Below are 27627 nucleotides of genomic sequence, written 5' to 3' on the forward strand. Positions count from 1 at the left end.
ACATAAAACTATTAGAGATAGTCCAAAGGAAGACTATGAAGATGGTGAAGTAGTTGTGAGAACCAGGTCAGCCCCCTGGGCGTGCTCAGCGCAGAGCAGAGGAGTTGAGGCGGCTGCAGCTCCTCACAGGGAGCGGAGGGGCAGCGCTGAGCTCTGCTGTGTGATAGCGGCAGGGCCCGAGGGAACGGCATGGAGCTGCGGCAGGGGAGGGGCTGTGGGCACAAACACAGCAATTTCCGACTGAACGTAAGGAAAAATGTGCTATGAAGATGACAGAGCATTGGCACAGGCTGTTCAGAGGCTGCAGACTATCCTTCCTAGGAAATACTCAAAAGCCACAGCACCGGCTGATCTGCTCCTGGGCACTGTGCTGGAGCGAGCAGGTTGGACTTGGTGGTCTCCAGAGGTCCCATCCAACTTCTACTATTCTGTAATTCTGCGTTGTGACCCAAAATTCACCCAGCTTTGTTGCGAGGCGGTCAGTGAACCCGCAGTTTACCCCTCCCTTGCTTATCTACACGGAGCTATCAGATGACTCATTTATCTTTTTATTGATTGCTTTCCTACATCTCGGATCACGTTGTTTACTGAAATGGGTTAAAAAAAAACAAAAACAAAAAACAACAATTCAAGGGAAAGCTTCTTCCAACTTAATTTCTTTATAAGTAGGTCAAGCTGACTGTAAAAAAAAAATAAAAAAAAAAAAAATAAATTAGGAAACTAATTTATCCTCTCGTTCCCTTAGCCCCAACTCTTAAGTAACATCCATCCTACGGGAAGCACTAAGGCAGGAGCCGGTCCCATCCAGGGCTTCCTCAGGGTACCCCATTCTCCCCACGAGGGCGCAGCGCCGGACTCTTCAACCTCCCCTGGGTGCTGCGCGGGGCCGTCGGGAGAGAGGCGGAGCGAGGGCGGTGCTCCCGCCGAGCTCCTGCCGCCCGCCGCGCCGCGTCGGCTGTAAAGGGCGGAGAGCGGTCCGCTGCTCCCCGCCATGTCCAGGCACGTTTTCCTGACGGGACCCCCAGGTAACGAGGCTGCCTGGCGCCAGCAGCAAGAGGAGCCCGGGGAGCAGGGCGAGGGGAAACGGCGCGGCAGTCCAGCACCTGGTCCGGTCTGGCCGGCGGGGGATGTAAGCCCGGGGCAGGGTGGGAAGCAGCTCTGGCAGCACCTCCGGCTGTAGCTGGGCCCGGCCGCTGCCTGAGGGGCTGTCGCCGCTGTCCTTCCCGCGAGTCGCCTGCTGATACGTCCCGAACTTCCTCACGCTGCATCCGTTTTAGCTCCCGGCCCAATTCTACGTAGTGCGCGCTGCCAGGTGCTCGTGTGCTGCTCCTGGCTCCAGCCCCGCGGCTGGGTGTTGGGCAGAGAAATGTCTGGACAACGAATCCCACTTCAACTAAACATCAGTTTTTAATAATTTCGTAGTGGTTTTGTTTTCCTCCTTAATTGTAGTAATCTAGCTCTTGCAACCTAAGCCACGTACAGTTTCAGAGTAACAGTTGGTGTTGAATAGTAGGCCTTGGCTGGAGGAGTGTTTTGTGATGGCAACGGGTGTGATTATAGAATTCATTTGAGTTGGAAGGGACCCTGAAAGGTTATCTAGTCCAGTATGATTCTGTATAATCCCCCCTTAGATACTGAAAAGCTGCTAATCCTGAAGGGAGAGAGAGATGCTGCATGAGCTATGGAGTTAGTAAACACATCAGTTAGCACACTGGTAAAGCTTGTTTTAACAAAGCCATGGGCTTGTGTGTGTGTGTGTGTGTGTGTGTGTGTGTGTACCTTTGGAGATACTTGAATGGCCTGGAATTAAAATAAAATGTTATGGGTAAGTTCAGGTAGAGATACGTTCCACTGGCTTTATTCATCCTTTCTATTCACCAGAGCAGAGGCAGTCATCTGGCAAATACAGAGTAGGGTAAGCTGGTTGGTTGTGTTCATTTAACTGAAATTGAATGTATCGTTTTGAATAGATAAACGTGTAAGTTTAAGCTTTCTTAAATTTAGTTTTAATCACTTCAGCTCACTTTGGCAATTGACTGCATGAAGGTAACCAAATCAGAGATTAGCTGAATTAGTATAAATTCTCTTACAGAGACAAGGGCTTGGAAAGATGGCAGATATTGATTGGTTACATGTTTGTTATTTTGTTGCTGTTCAAATGCCAGGAATTCCTTTGACTTCAATCTTCAGAAATCATATTTGAGTAGATGCCCTTGGAGCTACATTGGATTTTGTCAGTGATATTTTGGCTTGGAAAAGAGGAGGTTTCTGGGGGACCTTATAGCAGCTTTCTAGTACTTAATGGCAGACTACAGAAAAGCTGGATGGGAACCTTTTTATCTGGGAGTGTAGAGATAGGATGTGGGGTAATAGCTTTAAATGGTTTAGATTAGGTATTACAAGAAATTACACACTATGAGGGTGCCAAGGCACTGGCACAGGTTGCCTAGAGAAGCTGTGGATGCCCCATCCTTGAAGGACAGCTTGGATGGGGCCCTGGGCAGCCCAATCTAGTGAGAGGTGTCCTTGCCCATGGCAGGGGGTTGGAACTGTTACCATTAAGGTCCCTTCTAGCTCAAACTATTCTGTGATGCTAAATATGCTTAAAATTTGGGGGAGGAATTTGATATAGGCATACTGAAAAGACTTCTCTTGGCATCTTTATGCACATTGCAATAGTATATATTATTTGTCTCCAGGAATTTAATGTCTGAGTTGTTTTTCGTGCAGGATAATTCTATTTTTAAAGCAGATTTTCTTTATAATAATGATTAAAAATGAAGTGATAACATTAAATTTTGAGAGGCAACACTCCTTTTTTTTAAGCTCAGCTTTGTCAAGGGATTTACTTCTATGAAGGTAAAATAAGGAAATAGCTCCTTTGTGGGAACTGAGGGTATCTGGAAGATGGCCAGCATTCACATAGTAGAAAGTACATGAAATAGTGCTAGGTGATGTCAGCTGGGAAAGGTCTTGAAGATCTATATTAGGGTGGGAGAATGGATTATAGGAGCCCAGTTTAATTCACTCAGGGAGAGACTTCAGGAGGTGTAAAGCTGGGTCAGCTATGTGCTCGGACCAAGTTGCTCACGGCCTTATCCAGTCAGGTCTTGAAATCCTCCCAGAATGAAATTGCATAGCCTCTCTGGGCAAGTTCTTCCAGGGCTTGATTGCCCTCGCAGTAAAAAAATGCTTTTCCCTTTATCTTCTAAGAACCACTCTTGCTTTAATTACTGTAGCATTAGAAGTCTGTTTTTTTGCCATGTAGGATCTGATAACTCAAGGGTACGGAGCAATTCCAATTTCTAGGACAGAAGTAGTGTGTGCTTCATCCTGCTGGAAGTCACATCTCTGGTAATACCAATCAGTTTTGACCTAATATAAAAAGAGAATTAATTCATTTCCATTGGAAAAATAACAAATAGCAGTGATAGACCAGGAGGTTCTGTTGCTACCAGGAGTCAGCCTTTCAGCTAGCTTAGATACCAGCTGTCTAACAGTATGACTCTCACCATGGGCTGATCTCTTGTGCATTTGCTTGTCTTGGGGCAAGCTCTGTCCAGGCACAATCTAAGTTAGGAAGTTCACTTGTAGCCTGAGGTATTTGTACCATTCTGTTGTGACTTCGCTGTAGACCTACTTAAAGGATAATAAAGCATTTTTAGTATCAGTACAGCATAGGCTTTAAAAGGTGCTTCTATTCTTGCTTTCCCTGCCTTTAAGAAAAAAAAAAAGAAACAATTTGCAAACTTGTAATGGATGTTCCTGCTAAATCACATAATTGCTGTGATGTTTAAACATAGGCTTTTACTACAGAAGATTAATGCCACGCACTCTTTGTTTCCTCTTTATTTCTAGGGATTGGAAAGACTACTTTGATCCAGAAAGTCACTCAAGCACTAAAATCCTCAGACGTTCCCATTGATGGATTTTACACAGAGGAAGTTAAGGAAGGCGGCAGAAGAAGAGGATTTGATGTTGTCACTTTATCTGGAAAACGAGGTCCTTTATCTAGAGTTAGGTACTGAGGTTTAAATTGTTTTAAGCCACTTGTTTTGATGCTTCTCTAGTCTGTCAGCATGTTAAATGCCCTTCCAGAAGGTGATTACCAACACAGATATGGTTTTCATGTCATGTTCTTTGTTCAGTTCTCATTTTCTGGCTGATTCCTGCATTATCTGTGTAGACACCATATCGCATAGTTTAAAAAAGAAAATGACCTAGAGAAGACTGGTCTCTTTTACTTCATATTTTACACTAGATAGAGCTTTTATCCCAAATTCAGGTCTCTTTGGGATACAGTGCATAGCTTGCTGTAGTCAGGAGAGAAGATTATTTCTTTCTTCCAGCTGATTTGTGAGTACAGAATCTGAAAATTAAAGATGAATAGCACTTAATGTTGTATTAAAGAGCCACCAATTGGCCCACAAATCCTGCATGTGAATTTGAAGAAAAAGGGAGCCTCAGAGTCCCACTCAGAATAGGGTTTCAGAAGTGCAGAGCACTTTCTTAATTTACCAGGCTAGATTAATGATTCCTGCGCAACTTAGTCTAGGTAGGCATGATATTTCCATCACATTCAGACATAACTGACCTGACCAAATAACTTGCATACTACTAACAAACACGGCTCACCCAGAATAGTGTGATGCTGTACATACAAACTGAGTATTTTTCAAAGACTGTTTAAGTGTTCTGCAACCTATTCTGAGCTTTGGGTTGTTGCTTTGATGCTGTCTAGTGTCACATTGCCTAATTCAAAGGCAGCTCCCATGCCTGCAAGAACTGCAGGTGTATATTTTGATTTCATTGCGAATATCTCTATTACCTTTTGTATTTTTTTTGTCCTTCTGCATAGCATTCGAATTTAAGCTTATATAGTACTGAAGGTAGCTTATGGCATATTTGTTATCTGAAAGTATGCTGTCTGCAATATTACATAATGCATTGCTTTCACGGTTTCTTTGCTTAGAAGAATTAAGAGCAAATTGACTGACTAGAGTAATTATTCTAGTAAATCCACTTGAAATGACTGCAGTAAGTTCTTGCTGAACTTATTACTTAGAAGGATTTGTGTGTGTCTTTCAAATTTAGTTCTGATTCTTCTACTTCAAGACGTGAATGTCGTGTTGGACAATACGTTGTAGATGTTGCTTCATTTGAGCAGTTGGTTCTGCCTGTGCTGAGAAATGTGAGTATTATACTAAAGCTGCTGAAAAAATGGATGCTTCACGATAATGATTGTTATTGGAGGACTCTTCTGCAGCATTCAATTTTGATGTTAATAAAGGGTCTCATTCTTGAATTTCACTGATTCTGATTGCCTTCAGGATCAGGTAGCAGAAGGGGCAGAGCTGTTGTGAGGTGTGAGACTGCTTTGCCTCTCTTTCTTTATGTGACAGCATCCTGTGGCCAGGCCCACCTTGGGTTGAGAGACTGCCCATGCCACTGCCTTGCATGGTAGAAGGCAAACAAAATGTACAGGTGGCTTTCTGCATACAAGTGGCTTGAGTTAGTGGGCTCACGAGAAAGGATTTTGTCACTGTTTCTCTTCATGTCCTTTTTTTCTCCCTCTTTTTGCTCTAATTCCATTCCTTAAGTAGGAACATTATTCGTAGCTTGAATCCAGTAATTACTTTTTGTTACCGCTGTGTCAGTACAGCTTGGTTTCAAATGATGCAGCAATCTGATAATTTCAGACTTAGCCAACTGCAGAAGGAGTGCTCTGTGACAAGACTTACTTAGTCTTTTTCTTGTCCTTCTCTGGTCATTCTCTGCCAGCAATGCAAGCAATATTATGATCACCCTTTTTCCTTCTCCTTTCTCTCTTACCCAAACCTTTCCCCTTCTTCACAATTAAACAAGAGCAGATCTGACTTTGGCAATAGCGTGGGATCAACTTTGTACAGTAGCTGCTGAACAGTACTGCTAAAAATACGTGGTCTTCATGGGGAAAAATATTTAGATTTCCTTTTCTTTAGGTTCTGTGTAGCATGGCTGCTATTGGTGCGTGTTCATGGCTTTATAGAGGAGAGTTTGAGTTGAGGTTGATTCATTCCTCACATCTGAGACTAGTGGAGAGTAATTTTTAGTTAACTTCACCAGGAGAGGACAGCCAGAGCACTCTCTTTATATCACACTATATAATGAAAAAGAAATGGAAGATGATTGTTCTGACATGAGAGAGGAGAAAAAGCTGGCAAAGGCGTGATTGTTTATCCAAATAACTTTGGAGAAAGTTGCTTGTTTTGAGAGAAGTGCTGGTTATTGCCATCTTAGACTCTTTCATTTTGGTTTTCATTTGGTGTTGTTTGTTTGTTTGTTTTCAATTCTAGAGATGCTATCACAATGTGCTTCTGCATAGCTTGCTTTGATGGCAGGTTCTGATCACAAATCTGATGATCAAGTCAATTTTGTGGCAAGAGCTTATGCCAAAGCAGCAGAGCAGACGGAAACAGAAGGCACAGTGTGAAGGAGAACAGTGTTCTTGTTTCTGAAGAGATCAGCACATTTTTGTTTACAGTTTGACTCCTGCCTTCCTATTCTACTTTGGACAAACTGCACTGACCTTTCAAAGTTTTATCATGATGTAACAAATACTGGAGACAAAGGTGAAGATTCTGAGACCTGTCCGAGTCTGCTCACTCCTGTGCATGTCTCAGTTTGCAGCACTGAGGGCTCAGCTGACACAGACAAAACTGCTCCTGTATGAGCTGATAATGAAAAAATAACCTTCATAAAATCTGAAATCTTACTTCAAGTTTGGAAGCTGTAGACAAGGGTGTAAACATCTGATGTGTTTGTTTGGTTGTTTTTGTTTTTTTGTTTTGCTAAAATAGTGAGGAACAATCTTCTAAATTTAAAATTGTTTTTGAAAGGCATTCTGTAGCTACAAGCTTCCAACGTGTAATGCAAGCCATTCCTAATTATTATGTTGTGTTGATATTGATTTATTCTAAATGCAGAATTCAATGTTTTGAAACGTCTGGGTCCTTCAGATTTAACGAGAGCAGTTCTTTATTGTCAAATACATGGAGAATTCTGCTCTGAAGGAAAAATGATATTCTGAATATTTCCTGTCATCATAGCTGGTATTTATGCCATACATGTATTCTTATCTTTCCTGAAATATAAATGGCAGATTTAAAGTTGGTCAGCCATCAACAGCAGCAGCTTTGATTTTTCAGTTTTCCCCAGTATTGCAATGGATTTATTTTGGAGGTAGTTTTTATTAGCATAGCAGTTATTTCTGCTGCTTGTTCGAAGTTCCGTGATGTTTACAATCTCCTGATGCACTTCTCCACAGGTAAACCAGGGCAGTGATGCAAAGAAAAAGATTTGCGTCATAGATGAGATTGGAAAAATGGAACTCTTCAGCCAGGCTTTTATTCAAGCTGTTCGTCAGATGCTGGCTGGCTCTGGGGCCGTGGTACTTGGAACTATTCCAATACCTAAGGGAAAGCCACTGGATCTTGTTGAAGAAATAAGAAGCAGGAGAGATGTTGAAGTGTTCACTGTGAGTAATATTAAGTACCCTTAAAGAGCCTTCTGTTCTGGGTTGCGGGTTTGTATTTGGCTCTGTTTAAAAACTGACTGTTGCTACCATTTGCTAGCTGTGGAGTGTTTGTATGAAATAAGCCTTTTAGTTTCCATTTGGTTCTTAATGGGCAGGTGTTCACCTTATTTTAAAAAAAAAACCAAAAAACCCACAGCTTCACACAGCTGGCTTTGCTTCTGAGAGGCTGTAGAAGTAATGACGTCGTTGCTTTAAAAGTTTTCTTACTGTAGTATTACTGCCACTTCAGTATTCCCTATTCCTGAGAGTTAAATCTTTTAAAATACAGTCAGATTTCTTTTTATGTTTTGCAGGCTGGCTTGCAGAAATATTACCAGTAATCATATTCAAAGGGGAAAAAAAGCAGCAGTAGAGTTTGCAGAAATAATTTGTGAAAGAAAGACACTTGTAAATGGAGTGTGCTTTCTCTGGAGTCAGTGAAACAACTTTAGAATTCATTATGTTGTTTCACAGATGTAATATTCAGGACATTAGGGCCTCAAAGTGATTTTCTGATCAGTTACAGAGAAATTCTCAAAAACTTACCACAACAGAACTGCCTGTTCACTGGGATACGCGTGAGGTTTCCTTAGCATCCGTAAGTGCCCTCGATACTTTACAAAAACGAGCTAAACGCAACCCCCTCTCCTTTCAGTTATTTTTCTGCTCAGTGTTACTATTTCTAGTAGAGAATAAAGCTGTATATCTGAAACTGAACTGCACATACCCATAAATTACAAATACAGTAATTGAGACTTGCAGGTTCTGGCTTATTGGCAGGGGTAATAGGCTGTAGAGCAGAATGGTACTGCAGCCTGCAGCCTGCTCTTGAGTGGAAGCAGATCACGGTGACTATAGGTCCTTTCTTCTAATGCAAATGAATGAGGAAGGAGAAAAAAATCTTAAGAATGATCTTAATTACTGCAGAGAAAGCAAAGCCTCCATCTTCTAATAAACATTCAACTCCTACCTTTCCCTCAGAGATTAAAACCCACATTTCCCACTGAGAAGCCAGTGTGTTGTTTGTTGAGCTGCTGAACAGGGATGTGTGTGAATGTGAATGCTTTATGGTGGTAGAATTGGGAGGAGATGGAATGGAGAAAGCAACAGTCACTTACTGCTTAGGATGCAGTCATGGCAAGGCAGCAATGTGTGTTTCCTTCTGTCAGAAATGGTGCTGGAAAACAGTATTTGGCTTTTCAAGGACATTTCAAGCCTCATTCTATCAGGTGGTGTTCTAGAGGGTTCTGCCATTCGACCCCAGGTTATTAGGTGTGTCATGCCAATACATCACGTTTTCAAATGTAATGACCTGTACATTTCAGTAGAGCAATGTTTTCTCTATCTGAAAAAAGCCTTTACTAAAAATGAGCCATTCTGTTTATGCTGCTGAGATTAGTGTGTGGGTTTCTTTGTTTAAATGCAGATTTCTCTGTTGGATCATTTACCCAAAAGCAAGGGTGTGAAATGTGTGACAGACTGCAAGAGTATCCAGGTGACAAGGGATCTGCTGTGCTGAAGGCTATGCAGGAGAACATCTGTCTCACTCCCGTGACACACTGCATGTTCTTCCTCAGCTGTTTAAAATAAGCACATGAGCAGGAACTGCTGCTGGAGACTCAGTGTGTTACTGGCTGGAGTAAACACTGAATCACCAGCTACTTTCTTGAAGGGCTTTGGCATGCAGAGAACCTGGAGTGCCCAAATTACTTGTGGTTAGCTTTCTCTTGCTGGCTTTTATGATGCCCGAAAGTGTGCAGACATATGTGGCCACCTTCCAAAAAATTCTGTCTGCTTTGTCACTTAACATGGAGTTAGGTTGCATTCAAGTAACTCAGCAGAGCTTTCTGATCCTTCTTTTATTGTCGCAAGGATGGTTCTGATGTTTGATGTTAAGGGCAAAGACACAGCTGTTGTGGGTTTTATAGTCCCTTCTGTCTTGAAAGCATATTTAGTTGCTGTAAATGGGCCCAGATGCCCTAAAAGTAGTTGGGATTTGGATCCAAATGTTCAATTTACTACATTTAAAGCACTTAACGATAGGAGCTCTGATATTTAACACATTTTTTTCCATTGTTACCCAATTCCATTTTGCTGAGAACTCAACTTTCCAGTGAAAGTAGAAAGATCTTTTTGCAGTGCCCAGATCTGTGTAGTTTTGCAGACGTGGATAACTAGGGTTATATATCGTATATATATATGATATATAACTGGGATTGCTTTATCCCTAGCAGCTGGCATGCCTTCATTTTCTCCCATTTTCCTTTCTATTAATTTTGTATTTGTAAAGCCCCTTAGTGAGGTTTGGTTGTTTCTGCTTTTTAAGAAAGCAATTAGTTAAATGGACAAGAAGAGGAGCTTCCAGTTGAACAAACTACTAATTCTGTTCCATCGGCAGTACCCGAATGGTTAGGGAAAGGAAGCTTCTGTCCTCTGCTCTTGCATCCTTGGAGTTTAGGTGCTCGTAGAATCACAGAGTGGCCTGGGTTGAAAAGGACCACAATGGTCATCCAACTTCAACCCCCTGCTGTGTGCAGGGTCACCAACCACCAGACCAGGCTGCCCAGAGCCACATCCAGCCTGGCCTTGAATGCCCCCAGGGATGGGGCACCCACAGCCTCCTTGGGCAACCTGTTCCAGTGCGTCACCACCTTCTGGGTGAAAAACTTCCTCCTAATACCTAACCTAAACCTCCCCTGTCTCAGTTTGAAATCACTCTCTCCTGTTCTATCACTATCCAGTGATCATTTATTCAAAATTATCTAAGTGCTTAGTAAAACGCAGCATCTGTGGTTGCCTTTACTCCCTAAAAATCTTCCCATCTCTTTGTACATTCACTACAAGTACTGGGAGATTTGTTTTGTCTGGGAAAGCTGCCTGTGCAGAACGTCTCCAGACCTTAGGAGGAGGCTGATATCTATCAAGCAGCCTTTGCAAAATGGTTGTGAGAATTTCCCAGTACTTGGCGCTTTCTCTCTGATGCTCTCACTGGACTTCTGGCATGTAGGTATGGAAGAGGACAGATAAAATGGAGTATTGTTTTCGTTGGCTCTGAGACAGTGGGAAGAGCTATTAAATGTTCAGAAGGTCCTTTGAAAGTCAGGATGTCAGGACACTTGCTGTGAGATTTAGAGCTTGGCTCATCTGTGCTCCGTGCCTTGTTTACCTCAGGGTACCTCAATAGTCTTACTGAAGAGCAATTGCATTCTTTATTGTCTTGCTCTTTGCTATTGTGGGGCTTTCTTTTTATCTAATAATAGTCTTGGAATGATGCTCAATAAAAACAGCAACACTTTCAGGGAGATCTTCCTGCCCTTTCCTCTTTTTTTCTTTCTAAATCACTTTTTCTTCAGTCTCACATTGATCTGCTCTCTTGAATTCAAGTGTCATAGGTGAGACCACTGTCTCAAGGTTTACAGTGTTGTTTTCCAATGTTTTGATAGGATGTCTGTGACAAATAGCAATGGGTGCCTAGGTTGAATTTTTTTAGGTAGGGCTGTCACTAGTTTGTTGATGATGATGGTGACAATAATAGACTTTTTCCTGTTCAGTACTGACTACGGTCTATACTGCCTGGAAGGAATGCAAATCCATGTGCCCAGATCTTAAGTGTAGCTGCAGGGAATTGCTGGTGGAGAGCTTTATGTCATGTATACTGTGGTATCTTTTCTTTCTCTTCAAACTTTGTTAATAGATATGAGTGCCCTAATTTTTTCTTTTTGTCTCATCTGTCTTTGTGTGATTTCCTCCTGCCTTTTCTGCAGAGATCTGAGCACTGCAGCTATTTCCTTAAGCTTTTTAAATGAAGCTTTTACTGATACTTAGCAATTTTTTAGCCCTTTCACCACTCCAGCCCTCTCCCCAAGTGATGGTTGAGCTAGTAATGCTGTGGTCATGCACGTAATGCAGGTGACTGTATCAGGACAGAGTCTTCAAGAATGGGAAATTTGCAACCCCCAGCCCCACAGTTCTGTACTGTGTCACTGCTGGACCCAGGGGCTGAGCTGGCCAGGAAGTGGTAACATTGCTTTGGCAATTTACAGTAGTCTGCAGATGCTGCAACCACAGGTGGACCTGGCAGAAGACAGGGTGCTGGACTGTATGGATTTTCACCTGGGCTGGTGTTAAAAGTCCAACATTTCCAGGGACTGGTAAACAAAGGACATACCTCAGTGCACTATAAAAGTTCCCCAGCTTTTATCCCATAGTTTTATTTCTCTTTCAAGGTGTTTCTGTCCTGCAGTGCTAAGGCTTCTCATTGCACAGTTGTGCTGTTGTTAAGCCAGTTCTAATTTTTTCATTGAGGATGCTTTTTACTTGCCCTGTCATCGATAGAAATACAGTCTGTTCAAGCACTGAAGGTGTAAGACCTCCTCTTTATTGTAGAAAAATGAGGTTTAGTAAATGGAAGGGATTTCTAGTAATGACAGAAGTACTCGATGGTTTTTTGAGCAATTTCTGTTAGTTATTCAAGCCTTGGGTATCCGAGCAGTGGGTATCCATGAGTAATTAAATCGTGTGCAGTTTTGTGGGTTTAGTTTCATGTGTTGTTGGTAGCACAAGAAGGCTGGTGTTTGACACTCAGCATTCCCTTACCAAGAATGAAATGCACTTGAATTTCTGCTTTGTTTTTGAAGTAAAACATCATATGGAGGTTACTCATCCAATTACATCTGTTTTAATTTCTCTTTTTCTAGGTCAGTAAAGAAAACAGGAACAACATCTTGCAGGACATCTTGGCAGCTGTGGAGTCATGCAGGCAATGAAGACCTTTTCTTGCTTGTAAAGCTTTTATTACTTCATAACTAAAGCTTTTATTTTTATAAAACATTAAACTTGTGGATGTTCTAGTCTGTCCTTCCTATGTAAGCCCCTGAAGGGTCACTAGAGCTTCCTGGGTAAGCAAGGTAAAGCTGCTATTGCTCCACAATATGAAAGTTAAGATAGAAGGATTCTTGTTTATCCCGTTCACAAGCTGATCCATTTAAAAATTCAATAGATCTGTAGTTAATGTGAAACTTCAACTTGGGTATTTGAAAAAGGTAAACGGTCTGACTCTGATCCTGTTTCACCACATAAAAGCAATTAGCTGCCAAATGTCTTGGAGATCTTTGTCTTTCAGAATGTTGAGGACATTTCTGTTGGAGGACAATTCGTGGTCTGTAATTCCCATGCAATAATGTGCATTGAGGAACCAGAACTTGTGGCCTTGGTGTGACAGAACATAACCCTTTTAGCTTCACGAGACTGAGTCAAGTCTTGACGTGTTTTCCATGCGGAGTTTATGAGGTCAGGATCGACCTAATACTGCACGTGTCTCTGTATGGGGATTTTCAAGCCATTGCATTTACTGATACTTTTTTTGTTGTTGTTTATGTAGTTTTTTTTCCTTACTCAATCCTGTACACACATAATGGTTAGTGGTGATATAAAGAGTGAGTGAGAGTATTAGACAATGTATTTTTTTCCTCTGAGGTTTGCGAATGTATTCAGGGAAAGTGCTACCACCTAATCAGTTTTGCATGTTGTTAAAACAGAATTCCCTCCCAGGTGCACACTTGTTCACTGTATGATTTATAGTCATCTTTGGCTGTAAGTTAAGGCTTCAGTTGCTTCTTAACTCTTGTGTTCAGTTCAACAACTGTTAAAGTGAGCAAACTAAAGGCATTTTCAAGCATTGTTCTTGTTACTTGTTTCTGTGTAAACTGATACCAGTAGTTCTATGTATGTGGATGGGAACAAGCATTTTTTTTTTTTACAGATGCCCTGGTGCTGGGAGCTTACAGGAAAGAGAAGAGACACTCTGCATTTGGTTAACAGTCTGGTTCTGACATTGTCCCTCTTTAGATGGGAGAAGGGTTAAAGGACACAGTGGCCCTATTCCTTGACAGCTCCATTACACAGCTATTCTGGTCACATTAATTTGGATAACAGTACAGCTTTCACGTCTGGAAAAAAGAGAATTCAGAGATCCCCTCCTTTAGGAATATGGAGCTCTGGCCTGCTTTTCACAATAAAAAGCTGTGTCTTCAAGGTCTTCATAGTCCCCTCATTAGTACAGGCATCTGACTGTTGTCAGACAAAAAGGATGAAGGGCTCCAAATTCTGCCTGTACAGGACTTGCAACAAGAAGTAGAACTGTTGTGAATGAAATATGTCTAGCTCCTGCCCCAGCATTTACCATTCATTGCCTCTGGTAGCAGTGTCTGCTGCTCCTGCTTTACTCTGTTATTTACTGAACACAGTATAAAGCTGGAGGCTCTTGGAATAAAAATCTACCCAGCCCAGAATTTTTGATGACATAAAATTATTAATTCTTTCATGCCCTTGTTTAATTTGCTGAACAAGGAGAGGATACTGGCCACTGTGACTTTTAACATACCGATATATTCAAAATGGAGTTACTGGAAGGGAACAAGAACTTCATTCAGAAAGGAGATGTTTATGGAAGCCGTAATCTAAATTTAATTTCTGGAATGCAGGTATCTAAACTATGGAGCCTGGGAACTCCTGCAGTGGTTGCTTGGTGCTTTTTGTTGTCTGTTTGTTAATTTAAAATCCAAAGCATTCTTAAGACACCTTGTTAGATGACTCAAGACAAAGCAGTTTCTTAGGGCTGTGTGCCATAGACTTTGGAGCATAAGCCTCTCTGTTCTTGCATGCTGAACACCTGATAATTTCAGTGGAATGAGTTAAGCTATAAAGCACGCTGTAGAATAATATTTCTTTCAATGATTAAATAGTTACCAAAATTTTCAGAAGTGTTAAAGAAGGTCTGACTTTTAAATCTAAAATGGAGATATTTGATACTTAAGTGAAGGCTGGGAAGGGGAATTTCTTCAGGAGTGATGACAGCAGAGTTCAGATTTCCAAACTGCAGTTCAGGCAGTAGTGTTAAGAGCTGCATCACCTCGTGATGTTTGTTCCTCATAAGAGTAAGTATATTGCCCTGCTCACTGCATTCCATAATTGGACTGGAAAAAAAAGAATCTTCAGCTCTGCTAAGTTTTGAGCAGCGTGCTGATGGGACCTTGTTTAGCGAGGGGAGTCGGTCACTGGAACAACTTACCCAAAATGGAGGTGAATTTTTCCTTCTCTGCTGTGAATGAAACATCAGCCTTTTAAACAAGAGGGTATTTTTTGCCACTGCCATTAGTGGCTCTTTTTGCTGCCTGGCTCTAGATTGGTGAGTCGTTTTGTTTTGTCTTTTGTTGTTGTTGTTGCTGTTCTTTAAATCCATCTTCTGAGCTACACAGTGCTTTTAAGAGAAATAAAGAGAAATTTTGTGATCTGTGTTCAGCAGGAGAACCTAAATGGTTTCAACAGTCATTTCTGGCTTTTGTGTTCTGAGACAGTCCTAAAGAAATGATTTGCCTGTCCCAAATACGCACTGAGAAAGCAGTATTAGCAACTGAAGTTAGCTTCTGTGTTTACTTCAGAGATAAAAAATGTATTCTCTGGTCTTACACTAGTAAAATATTTGGAAAGCCTTGACAGAACTGTAACAACAAACAGCATTCACCTGATGGGCTAATTTTACTAATAGCACACATTTGGTGAAAATAACCTCTGATGTAACAGCAAGATTCCAGATGACAACATTAGTGCACCTGCAGGTTTTAATTGGTGCAAAAAAGAGGGGACTGTGAGGTACCAATTATTTTCTCAAAGCCTGAGAATTGAGGACATTTTTGGCAAGGAGGCTTGTAATCCAACATAAATAGCACACAGTGTGGAATAACAGGGCCTGTATTATTTATCATGCATTAGACCATTTCTGACTTGTAATACTCTGAGAAGGCTGAATGAGAGGTGAATCTTCAACACTGGACCTACTGCAAAGTTAATTATAAGTAAGATGTCTGTCTTGCAGATTTCAGGTTGTACAAGCAGCAGTGAAATGCTGTAAATACCAGCTCCCAGTCCAGGGAGCAATCTAAAAATGGCAATAATTGGGTAGTTTAAAATAAAAAAGCATTGATGAGATGATGCTTATTATGTGCTGGAGGATTTCACTGATAATCCTAATCTTCTACGAGTTGCATAGAATTCAGCTAATCTTTAACTTAAATTCCCCAGCAAGAGAAGTGCACTCACTTGAGTTGGAACCAAATGCTACTAATAGCTCTTTAAAAATGCAGGTAGCATTGCAGAGACTCCAAGAACTTCAGAGTTTTAGACTAAGAGTACCTGTCTGTCTTAGCAAGGGATAAAGAATCCCAGTGGTAGGTAAGTGCTTTCGATAATGTTTGTCTTAAATACCATGAATGTCAAAATTTTCTGTGTGCAGAAACAAGGTGAGACTTTTTAGTGGCAGCTCGAGTTCCTTACTAGTACATATATGTATGTATACATATATAAAACCTTTTTAAACATTTCAAAATAGAGGGACGTGCTGGACTTATGGCATTTGTATTTTGGGATGAACTTACTTTTGGGAATAGCGCCCATCACTGTTTGCTTCTTGCTTCCTGTGGTAGGAACCAGCTGGTCTGAAGGCCACACTGAGGGCTTGCTGGCATTCCTGGTGGCTGTAAGCAGTTCTGCAGCTTCCAGTTGGCTTTCATAAAGTGCTACTAACGTCTTCTGGCCTGCTCTGGGCACGTTTCACCCTTAGGATTTTCTCACTCAGCTTTCACTGTGTGATGTGAACAAGAGCTCACCAGTGAAAAGAGAGTTTAGGAAAGCAAAATGAGGGCAGGTGGTGAATGTCCCACACTTTATAACACACACACATAAGGGCTGAAGTGCTGTACCTGTGCTTGTTGCACCATACAGTTGTCAACCTCCTGCTTGGAGCTTGCTGTACTTGCTGGATGTGTTCCTCCCTGCTCTCTCATGTTAAGGGGCTCGTCGAGGCAGCATGGATTAAACCATGCCATGTTTCTCTTCAGCAGCAGTGCTATTGTCTGGGGACAAGCTGAGCAGCAGGTGGGGGCTCCATCTCGTCATCCCTGCTGCCATCTCTATGAAAGAACTGTATGTACTGACTGCTCTGGTGGACAGATTTCTTCCAAGGAAAAGATGTGTTAAATGTATCTTCCATCACATACTGATGTAGAATAATTAACTGGGTTTGTCTCTTTTTAGTCAGTACAACCTCGTACCCGGTTGCAGGTTTTATTTCTAACCATCGCTTGTGATAATTCTGTGGCATTGGACCACATCTAAAAACACTGCACATAGCAGCAGTTTTAGTAACATCAGCCCTGCTATCTCCAAAATCATGTAGAAATGCAACATTGAGGAGAATTTCTGCTACCATCTTTGGTTATTGTTTGTTGTTGTTGTTTTTTAATTGATACTATTAGTAATGGCCCCTCTTCTGCTTTTCAACCCGCTGTGCTACAGTAACACCTTTAGCAAAAAGAAAACCTGTATTAGGATACTAATAGAACTCACTTCTGTTTGAATCCCAGTCTTGCTTGTGTGCTGTGCCTGCACACAGGAGTTGCCTATTCTGATAGCTGCCCTGCACAGCAGGAGCCTGAGCCTCATTGCACCTCATGTCCTCCAGGCCCTGGTGGATTTACCTCAGACAGGAACTGTGAGGTGGTTTTCGTAGGGTGCAGAGAGGCCATGGATATGGGTGAGTCTCTTGAAGAAGTGGTGATGGTGGAACGTGTCACCATTGGTGTCAAGTGAATGCAGCCAGAAGAAGGGCAGTTGTTTCTCGTGTGGTTTAGTTTGCTTGAAGTAGATGCACAGAATAATTTTGGTTGGTTGAGACCAACAGAGTTGTTTTTGATAGAAGTTAATTCAAGTTTTAGTTTGAGATTTGACAATCATAAGCCTGGGTGAGGCTAACCTGGGAAAGCTTAGTGCTTTCTGCAGCTATTTGCCCCACTTCTGCGCATAACAGCCCAGGAAGACAGTGTTGGTGGCTTATCCCAGGAGACTGCAAAGCCCCTAAAGGAGAAATAGGGCTGGTGCCTGAAACTGAGAGTCCCCCACCTACACCCATAACTTCTTTGTCCTGTGTAATGAGTGCCAAGCACGCTGCCAGCAGGGTGGTGGGAGAGGTCGTATGTGCCAGAAGTGGTCAGAAAGGAGCAGCTGCATTCAGGTTGTTCTTCCACATCACATGTGGAGGCTGCAGGAGGCAGCAGCACCGCCTGAGCTACTCTGATGGCTGTGCGTCTCAGGGAATACAGAGTATCAATCTGCTTTTGCGCCTGTAAACGCAAGCAGAATGTTGCTTAGATTATGCTGAGCATTATAAAGAACGAATTTGTCAAGATCTACATGAAAGAAAAACAATAGATTTCTCCATTGCATAACAAGTAGAAAGTGAAAAGAATTCAAAATGAAAGAGGAAACTGGAAAACTGCTGCCACGCAAAGCATATTTGGATGGTTTTATTTTTATTTGCTGTTATTTGGTTCTACTGCTTGTCATCTCAAGTGTGGCACGCTAGGAAGCTCGGAAGCAACAGCGTATCATCTAATGCCAATGACTCTTAGGTGGGGCATCTCTCGTTAAAGCTTCCTTGTTAATTGGGACAGCCTGGCTGCACATTATCATGAGGAGAATTAGAAACAGTCCGTGGTAGTTACAGTGAAGAGGGACAGCAAAACACAGATAGCTGCAAATTTTTTAATTAAAAAAAAAACAAAACAAAACGCGTATGTGTTTATGCCCTATATTACATTAAGGATTTGTTGTAGCCTTCTGGCTTCCAAAACAGTCATGCATTCCTGTAAATCAGTATTTCTCAAACTTTGTGAAAGCACAGTCTCTCTTTTTGCTTCATCTGTCTTTATGCAACTGTTAAACTGGCAGCAGCTCAGTTTCTCTCGGGGAGGGAAATTGGAGCTCTGTGTAATTACTGGCTACACGTGTTTATGGACACTGAACTGTGTCCAGCAATTAAAGGCATCAAGCTGCTCCCTGCCCAATACAAACGCAGACAGTAATTACAGCCTGCTTTGCACTTTGCTGTCCTCGGGGAGAACTCTCCCGGGCCCTTTTGCATCTCCCAGGAGAGCTGGTTGCCTGCAGTTTGAGAAACACTGTCGTAAACCAAACAGGAGCATGAGATTATACCTAAGAGCAGCTGTTAATAGAGAGCTGCTTTCTTTGCAGATAAGGTGCACCGTATGCTTTGTGAAGGCTTTCCATGCACTGGCTACTTTCTTTCTTGCGCTTGACTTTTATTAATGTGTTTAGCAAGGTTCGTTCACACAAAGTTTCAGTATAGCTGCATGCAGTATATCAGTCTGCGTGATGCTATGTTGCTATTCATAATTACCACCTGCATAACGTGTCGGAGGAAAATAAAGAGATTTGCTGTTGGGGAAGAAAAATCAGATTTATGTCTAATGTTCCAGCACACGTTGTACTGTCCTTGTACATGTTCACTGCTTCTCTTCAAAGCTGTCTTTTGTTATACATTATATATCAAATGCCAATTAGTTTGCATGCAATCAGCTGTCTAGCTATGACAGGAAAGATGTCTCGTGTGCTTTTCACTAAGTTGTGTTAGTATCTCCTATTGTATTCATTCATTCACCACCTGTTACGCTTTATTTTGTCACCACTAGTGGGTCAGTGCCTCTGCATGGGAAGGAATGTCACACAGGTTGTGTTCATTGCTGTAGGATTTACAAGAACCTGAGATGAAGTGGCACCATGATTTTTAGAACATCTTCCAACCCTACCCATGCCAAAAGCCTTTAACTGAAGAACACGTGCCCTGTCATATTCCTGCTTAAAAGTTAGAAAAATAAACGTTTGGAGGTTACGTGTTAAATCTGAAAGAACATAAACCCACCTGCAGCTCCCTGACTTAACTCTGTCTCGAATTCTGAGAAACGTGTGGCCCTCGCGCTACCAATAATCCTTACTGCTCCTCAGACAGGCTTTGCTGGGAGGCTGTGTCTTCCAGGGCCATGTCTTCCTGGCTGGCCCTTCGGCACTCCAGGGTCTGACTCATGAGCATGGCATGGGACAGCCCTTGCTCTCGACGCTGTTTCGATTCTGTCGCATCAGTCGCATCGCAGGTCTCGGTGAGCTGCTGCAGAGGGAAAGAGGAGTCAATGAGCTCAGGAAACAGAATGTAAGTAACACTTCAGGGTTCTTTTGAAGTGACGGGTGAAGGAGTTAAAAATTGATTTAAGAATGTCGTTCTGTGAGACTGCATGGGATTCTTAACATGCATAATTCACAAGGGACTTCTGAAGACTGAACAGGTATTTGTAATGCATACATTTGGAAAGAAAAGCAGAGGAGCTAGAGGTTTAGTGCCACAGATGTACAAGCACAGAGAGCTGTTAAGTACTTTGGATTGAAAAGGACTTCTGGAGGTCATCCAGTCCAAACCCCTGCTTCAAGCAGGGCCAGCTTCTAAGAAGTGAAATCGGGTTAGTCTGGGGCTTGTATAATACACCAAATTTTAAATCCAACTCACAAAGGAACTTTTGCCGCAGAACTGGAATGCAATTACCAGCCTGAAAATGTTATGCACACCGTCACCTCACTGTAAGAACTCCATCAGTATGAAAGCTTTCCAGAACCATGCTGTATTAAGGTGTAAGTCAGATACCTCCGTAGTACTTTCAATCAAATAGGTGCCTGGACTCAGAGCAGTTACTTTTTGGCCAGAACTCACCTCATCTAAATGTAACTCTTGAGGTGTATCATTCAAGGCTGTCAGTGGTTGGCAGAGACTGATGAGTCTCCAAGAGGAAGATTTCCTCCTGACAGCAGTAAGGATGAATTGGATTGTCCTCTCTGCTGAGTACAGAGGCAACACCTCTGTGACCTACTGAGACTCCATACCCAAATGCCATGTCTTAAAGGTAGATGAGGTGAATCACTTCACTGTTACTCACAACTGCACACATGCTGAATGCTTACAAATTACCTTGGAAATTGTAGAGAGTTGGCATTGTGCCCTGTCGCCTGATATGTTCAGCTGTACACATTTCTAATGCTTATTAGAGTGCTGAAGCAGGATTGGATCCAGGTGAGTAATATTCAGTCAACTTCTCTTGAAACTAATGGCAAAACCTCATGAACTATACCATACATGGCATTTTTGGGTTGAGAGCAAAATACACACAGACTAGGGAGCTTTTTTTACTTGTGATTTAGAGAAGTCTTTGAAAATTGGGGAGGTTGTATACAATTCAGAATATTAGAAGAAAAGTAGTTTGGACTTTCCATATCCTCAGTTTTCCTGTTCACAGAATCACAGAATGGCCAGGATTGGAAGGGACCTCAAGGATCATGAATCTCCAACCCCCCTGCCACATGCAGGGCCACCAACCTCCCCATTTAATACTAGACCAGGCTGCCCAGGGCCCCATCCAGTCTGGCCTTGAACACCTCCAGGGACGGGGCATCCACAGCCTCTCTGGGCAGCCTGTTCCAGCACCTCACCACTCTCTCTGTAAAGAATTTCAACCTCAATCTTCCCTCCCTCAACTTAAAACCACTTCCCCTTGTCCTGCTGTTATCAACCCTTTCAAAGAGTTGATTCCCCTCCTGTTTGTAGGCTCCCTTTAGGTACTGAAAGGCTGCACTGAGGTCACCCCACAGCCTTCTTTTCTCCAGGCTGAACAAGCCCAGCTCCCTCAGCCTGTCTTCATAGGGAGGTGCTCCAGTCCCCTGATCATCTCTGTGGCTCTCCTCTGGACCCTTTCCAACAGCTCTCTGTCTTGTACTGGGGGCTGGACCTGGACGCAGTATTGCAGATGGGGCCTCACAAGAGCAGAGTAGAGGGGGACAATCAGCTGCCTGTCCCTGCTGGCCACCCCTCTTCTGATGGAGCCCAGGATACCATTTTTTGCTGCCAATTTCACTTCTATTTTGATAGGCCAACTGTCAAAGTCGGTCTTAATTACGTTGTCAGTCAGCCTCTAGTTGCAGCCCTGCCCTTTATCTCTGATTCATCTTTTCATATTACTGCTCTTTAGAAGAAACATTTCAAAATACAGGAAAGCAGCCCATGGCCATCAAAGTGAAAGAAATACATTTCAAGAGACAATGAAACAGTAACACTACTACATCCCTTGAATTTTCCAGAGCAGATGAATTGAGGGGAGCTGAACTGGAAGCCTACTGGGACGAAGGCTGCAAGTTATTTCTGTGTTCTGTTTTTCTGTTAGAAAATGCTGATTCACAGAGCATAAGCTTTTAGTTTCCTTTTGGAAATACTTCCTACAGACTTCCTTTGCCTAACCCTTTCAGCGACAAGGTCCAAAGGTCCTGGACTGCATTTCAGGTCAGAGAGGGTAACAGAAAAAGTGCAGTGGGAGCCATTCATTTTTGTACAAATAATTCAGTCCTGGGTAAGCAAGCAGGAAAGGAACTGCTTAGTCTGCTCATGATAGTAGTTATCACCTAAAACAGAACTGCGTCTCTGGTCTCAGTGAAAAGAAAAGGCACTTTGCCCCAGGCTGGATTCTAAGGTATGTTTTAAACAGCCAGCTTACCCTTACTAACGAATTCATCACTTGTAACACACACACGCAGTCTCAATTTCATTGCGATGCAAAATTTAAATACCAAAATCTAGAAAAGACTGTTTTCTGGATGTGAGAAAGAAGAAACCCAACAGTGGTGAAGATGTTACAGGGACCTGACAGTGAACAGCACAGCAGCTCGTGGTCAGCGCTGCTGTTAGGGCTTCAGCCTTACCCGAGTTCCCTGACTTGCTGCTCTAGCAGAAGGACCCATGGCGATGTTCATGCTGCTGGACGACTGCGTGTCACTGGTGTTACCTCCATCTGCAGCTGAGAGCCCAGAAATCACCAAAGCACTTGAAAAACTTCTCTTGCCAAACAGCAGGCTGAGAGTGGAGCTGGTGGACGAGGCCAGACTGGACCTGAGCATCGCAGCAGCTCGGTCCTGCACAGTCAGCTGGCCAGCAGTGGGAACGGCAGGGGACTGAGAAAACACAGACGTGGCCGAGTTGTGGAGTGACAGCTGGCTGCTTGAGAGCCGCTGGGCGATCTCGTGGGCAGATGTAGATGTCTGCATGAAAGGCTGGCGGCTTTCTGCGATTGGTCCAGAGTGACTTGAAACAGGGGGCCTTTGGTTTAAAGCAGCGTGTGCCTGGACAGACTGACTCCTGTGTTTCCTCCTGCCTTTAAAAGAAAGAGTAATAAATATCCTTAAATGCTGCCTGTAGTGGCATCCTGAGGAAATCCATGCTATTGACAATGTCCTGTGCGCATATATTACTGTTGGCACATGACTGTGGGATTTATCACTAAAAGAAGCCTAGAATCACAGGCATGAGAAGTTGTTAAACCCAGGAACCTTTCTTTTTTCTCCACTGTAGTGGTTCAGCACTGGGAGAGGAGAGAGGAATTTGGGCCAGTTCTGCCATGCACATCCTAAGCTGCACTGTGTGCACTGTTCAAGCACAGCATTGCTGTGGCTCCACTCTCTCTTGATAACCACACTAAAGGAGGGGATGCTGACTGTCCACCTTACATCCAGCCTGTGCAGCATCTCAGCACACCACTGTTGTACACAGAGCATATAAACTATTCTGCTGTCTGTGCAACTTCTATCTTCCTATACGTATATCTTCTCCACACACTTCTTAAAACATTTACATCAACTATTGTAATGCAAACAAAGCATTTCCGTATTTCTTATGCTTGTATATATGAATTGGCACAGAATAAAAAGTAAACCAGTTCATAGGCCAGTGAACCCAACAGGTGGCATGCAGCAGGTTGGCACTACAGATCCCTACAGGGTTTTTTGCTTCTGCGGACAGACCAACCCAGGCTTAGGCAGCCAATACCCAGTCACGTGAGGCCCTGCCTGGCTTTTCCTTTCCAGGAAACTCAAGACACTAATATGAGCTGATGTTTGGATTTTCTAGCTATAGCTGTGGGGTAAAAGGCTAAAGGCAGAAAACCTGTTGAGATCCACCAAGGAGAAGCAAGTCTGGCAGGCATTTCCAGGTTGGTGGTAATAATACCAGAATTATGGAGGGGAGGGAAGCACTGGAAACCCTCCAAATACTGAAGTGCTGCAGCACAAAGCAGCATACATCTCATACTGTCTCAGTGAACTATGATTGCTGAATTCAAGGATTCCAGTGACACAGAATTTCACACCCGAGCTATTTACACCTTATAGCCATTTTACACCCACAGGTCTGCCTTCCAAGGCTGGGATTACCCCAGTTTTTCAGATTCCGAAGCAAAGAGAATTGAGGCATCCTGACACAGAGTCAGATGGCAGAGCTTGGCCGTAACCTCTCTGCAGCCATTCAGCTGGTCTAAATCCTTGGTGGTTTGGCAAGCACCAGACACTTTTCCATCCTGTTTACAATATATCATTATTTCTACTGTTACACTCAGAGCAATAAAAAAATAATTTCTGAAAATGACATGTGGAGCAGCATCCCTGACAATGAAAGCCTTATAGTCCATGTGAGCAGTGGGACAGATGCATGTGGCTCTCGCTGCAGCTCTCCTATGTCTCTGTGCTCCAGCTGTGACCAACAGGCAGACATCAGCTGTGAGCTGCGGGCTTTTAAGGATCAGGGGTTTCCTTAAGCAAGTGCTGTGGTTTCTACATCTGATGGTCATTCTACTAAGTTACCTTCTTAAATGAAAAGCATGGATTGGAACCGAGGGGCTGCGGTGCGTGTTTGTGCAGGGGCTCATGTGGCCAAACATCTGTTTGTGATTTACGCTTCCAAGCTGACCGCTGCCCAAAAGCGTTCAGTGCTCATCCCAAATGCAGTGGTTAGAGCACTGGACAGGGGACCACCCGTATCTGCACAGAAATAACTCTGTCCCTGAAAGCAATTAGGAAACAAAGGCTGTTCCGCAAACCGCATCGTGAAATAAGGATGCTCTGGAACAGAACCCCACACGTTCCCAATGCTCCCCATTTTTGTCGCACTTTTAAATAGAGCTTCAAACACATTTTGTAGATTCAGTGGCACTGGGCCACAAAATGAAATATGAAATACAAAAGCATGAAACGCACTCAATTCATACACTGTGAGACTAGAAGGGATCACCGCCACGCTATGTAGCGTGGGCTGAAGATCTTCCTGGAACTAACTACTTTTTAGAAATGCATCCAACGTTTGCAGTCATGGAGAATCTATCTTAATCTATAGTTACTTATTACTCTATTTACTCTCACTGCTAAAAAATGACCACTTCAAGTTAGAATTTGTTCAGCTTTGTTGTACCTGCTACAACCAGCTGTCTTTGGTCACCTGCTGTTGCCCAGGTAAGTACTGGCAGACTACGTTCAAAGCAACTTTTACAATATGAATTGTTGGAAAGCTTCTAATCTTTCCCTACAGGACATCTCCCAGTTTTTTTATCTTCTTTTTTTTTTTTTTTAATCTCCTTCCGAATTATACCTGTTTTTAAATCAGGGCACCAGGATTATGCATGGGAGGCCACCAGTGTCCTGATGCACAGTCAGACTAACACAGCTGTGTTGGTCACATCTTTTTTAAGATCTGACGTACAGTAAGTTTGCTGCTAGTGCTCTGGTACAGCCTCACGGTCCTGATACTTCCTGAAGATCAGACAGAGCTGGCTTCTTCACCAGCTCTTTTAAAAACCATCTTGAATGAGAGCTATTTGGATTTGTTCAATTAAGCACATGGCTTTGATAGCTGCTCCTTAATGTTCTTTGTAGCTGAGAGGATGCAAGGAACTACTTCATGATCAGACCACAGATCACCTCCATTTTCTTGAATAGAAAACAGACACATTCTTTTCTACATTACTGACAACTCTGTCTTTCTATAGTGATGACTCAAGACTGCTGTTACAATTTCTTTTGTTTCTAATGTTCTTAAAAAAGAAACAGCACCAAACTGGCTTTATTTTTACTGTTCCTAATGGTGCTAGACAGAACATTCATTTTCTTTTTCTCTCACCGTCTCTCAGGACTGAATTCTGGTTTACCTTTGCTGTTTTCCATTTCCTTGCATTTGTTGTGCATTTCTTCATTTTACCTGAAAGCCAGGTAGCTTTTCTTAATTAAGTGTGACCACTCTTAACTATGGGTTGCTGGATACCCAATACATTCTTTTAAGCAATTCACAATTAATTTTCATTATTGCACGGTATGCTCGGGATCGTTATTTTACAATTAAGTTTGCCATTCTGATTACTGCAGTGTCAAGTTATAAGTATGCACATGGGGATTGCTCTAAAGCTAGACTTAATTAAAAAGCAGTAGTTATTTTATCCTTACGACACGACTCATATTCACAGCAAGGTTTTCTCTGGTCCTGTCCATTATTTTTAATGATGGGTCAAAATGATTTAACAAGAAACAAACAGGTGCTAGATCCCTCTAGTTCTCCTCCTTAAATGACACAGTAATACCACAACTTGTATTGTAAAGTCAATTAATTTGACCTTTCAGCAAATCCCTGTCCCTTAGGGAAGATCTCCCAGTGACCCAACTGGCAAACTTAATGGGTATTCCTAATGTGAAGGCCAGCAGTTCCACCACGTGAACACATCTGAAGCACTTTTGAATCCATAATTTAATATAAAAAGGGCTCAGCTGTTAAGTGACGGAATGATTGGCAACATTTAATTTTCTCCTGATAACTGCTCTATTGGCATACTAAGTTACCTGCTATTTGTTTATTCTCCACATGCACTAATGAACAGCCAGGCTAATTCCCACAATAAACTGTCACGCTCCTTCTAAAATAATGAAGATTTTTGCAGACTTCTCAGTTCTGCTGTTCCCAAAAACAGTAAGCACAGGCTCACCGTGCAAAGTGAATGGGCATCATATGTGGACTCCCTCCATCTGAATTTCTCATACTGCAAGCAGTATCTCCCACTCCGAAAATTAGACATGAAGTAACCTGACAGTGAAATCTCTGGTGAGCCACATGAAACACATTAGCTTTATGCTCTTGCAGTAAATACCTGGAAGTGCATCAGCTAAGACATCTCCTACACATGCTTGGTCTCTAGGAAAGCCAAAGATTGGTCTTTCTAAAATTAGTTTTTCACTGGATATGTGAGAGCCCTGAAAGCATCTGCTCATTTGGCCCCTGGTGAGAAAACTACAGAAAAAGACAAGTAAATTGTGCAAATACCTGCACGCTGGTGGGCCTCTTGCGATGAAGGCTGCAACTGAGGGGTTCCATCTCTGGTGTGCTGCGAGCTGCTACTCTGGCTTGAGTTACCTGTGCTGCCAGATGCTCCTCCAGTATCTGCTTCTTCAACGTTGCCTCTGTCATGGTGAGCTGCATGACAGTCCTTACGCATCCTATTTGCATGAACAAACACAGAGGTCAGTCTATATGCACAGAGAACTCGTGCTACCAATGTTAGGTATCCCCACAATGTATAATCATACTTTCTCATACAACTATGAGTCTTTCAGCACTTTATGGCATGGTAAGGTTAGTTGAGACATAACTGTGTGTGATACAAACCAAAATCGTTACCCAACTTTGGAGACTAGGAGAAATGTTATATTGATGTTTAAAGAACATTTTGCACGGAGCCACTAAGTCATAAAGAAGCGCTCAGTGGGAGTGACCTGCACACTGGGAAACTTTCATATCAAGCCACCAGACTTAATCTTAGTATTTCAGCATTGGCCTTAGCAGTCAAGCTGGCTTCCATAAAGCTGTCCTCTATTTCTCAGCCACAGCAGCAGAAAGACAGGCAGAGAGAAAGAGACACATAGCCCTGTTACTGTAGGAAGAGTTCACACATGAATGAGAAACAGAAGGTGTCATACCTGCTATGCGAACCTAGGGGAAATCAGTCAGTTTTGGTGGATTGTAAGTACATTTTTAGATGTGCTTTGGACATGAGCAGTGATGTGGAGATGATGATCTATATTGACAAAGTTGCGGCGCATAACCCATCGTAACCATCAGTGCATTTCCTCATGTTTTGACACATCACTGAGTTACAGAAAATACACCTTTGTTTATGGGGCATAAAGAGTAAAATTTCCCCAGAAAAGGGAAATGCTTGTACTGATAAGTGGTTTGATAACAAATCTTGACAAGCATACAAAATTTTAATTAAAAGAAAAGAATAAGTTAATGCTTTCAGCCATATCTGTAGGGCTATTTTATTACA

At 42.5% G+C, this 27627-nt stretch overlaps 2 protein-coding genes across 4 annotated transcripts in view; one reads left to right on the forward strand and one right to left on the reverse strand.

The window, feature by feature from the left end:
• The first annotated feature begins 897 nt into the window (after positions 1-897).
• On the forward strand, positions 898-14854 carry NTPCR (nucleoside-triphosphatase, cancer-related). 3 transcript variants are annotated; one of them, XR_008203451.1, is made up of 6 exons: positions 898-1025; positions 3859-4021; positions 5095-5191; positions 7307-7516; positions 12253-12844; positions 13317-14854. XR_008203451.1 is itself a non-coding variant. In XM_052670862.1 (6 exons), the coding sequence occupies exons 1-5, from the start codon at positions 992-994 to the stop codon at positions 12319-12321; spliced, it is 573 nt and encodes a 190-aa protein (XP_052526822.1). In that variant the 5' UTR covers positions 898-991; the 3' UTR covers positions 12322-12337; positions 13317-14854. The 3 variants fall into 3 exon arrangements, 2 of the variants coding, with proteins under 2 accessions (XP_052526822.1, XP_052526808.1); XM_052670862.1 differs by having other exon boundaries at positions 12253-12337; XM_052670848.1 differs by having other exon boundaries at positions 12253-14854.
• A 3283-nt stretch (positions 14855-18137) lies between these two features.
• The window catches only part of PCNX2 (pecanex 2), a 150398-nt gene continuing 140908 nt past the window's right edge, over positions 18138-27627 (reverse strand). Inside the window, exons 33-35 of the mRNA XM_052670834.1 lie at positions 26625-26797; positions 22199-22647; positions 18138-19571 (exon numbers count right to left, since the gene is read on the reverse strand). Coding sequence (XP_052526794.1) covers positions 19398-19571; positions 22199-22647; positions 26625-26797 — 796 coding nt within the window. The 3' untranslated portion in view covers positions 18138-19397. The remainder of the gene's footprint in view (positions 19572-22198; positions 22648-26624; positions 26798-27627) is intronic.

This window comes from Tympanuchus pallidicinctus, unplaced genomic scaffold (assembly GCF_026119805.1).
Source record: "Tympanuchus pallidicinctus isolate F22 unplaced genomic scaffold, pur_lepc_1.0 scaffold1, whole genome shotgun sequence".
In the NCBI taxonomy this organism is placed as follows: domain Eukaryota; kingdom Metazoa; phylum Chordata; class Aves; order Galliformes; family Phasianidae; genus Tympanuchus; species Tympanuchus pallidicinctus.

Bases quoted from the DNA above. Each gene is read 5' to 3' on its own strand.
- NTPCR (XM_052670848.1), top strand. From the start codon at position 992: ATGTCCAGGCACGTTTTCCTGACGGGACCCCCAG. The intron at 1,026-3,858 runs GTAACGAGGCTG...CTTTATTTCTAG, and splicing joins TTTCCTGACGGGACCCCCAG to GGATTGGAAAGACTACTTTG. The intron at 7,517-12,252 runs GTGAGTAATATT...CTCTTTTTCTAG, and splicing joins GAGATGTTGAAGTGTTCACT to GTCAGTAAAGAAAACAGGAA.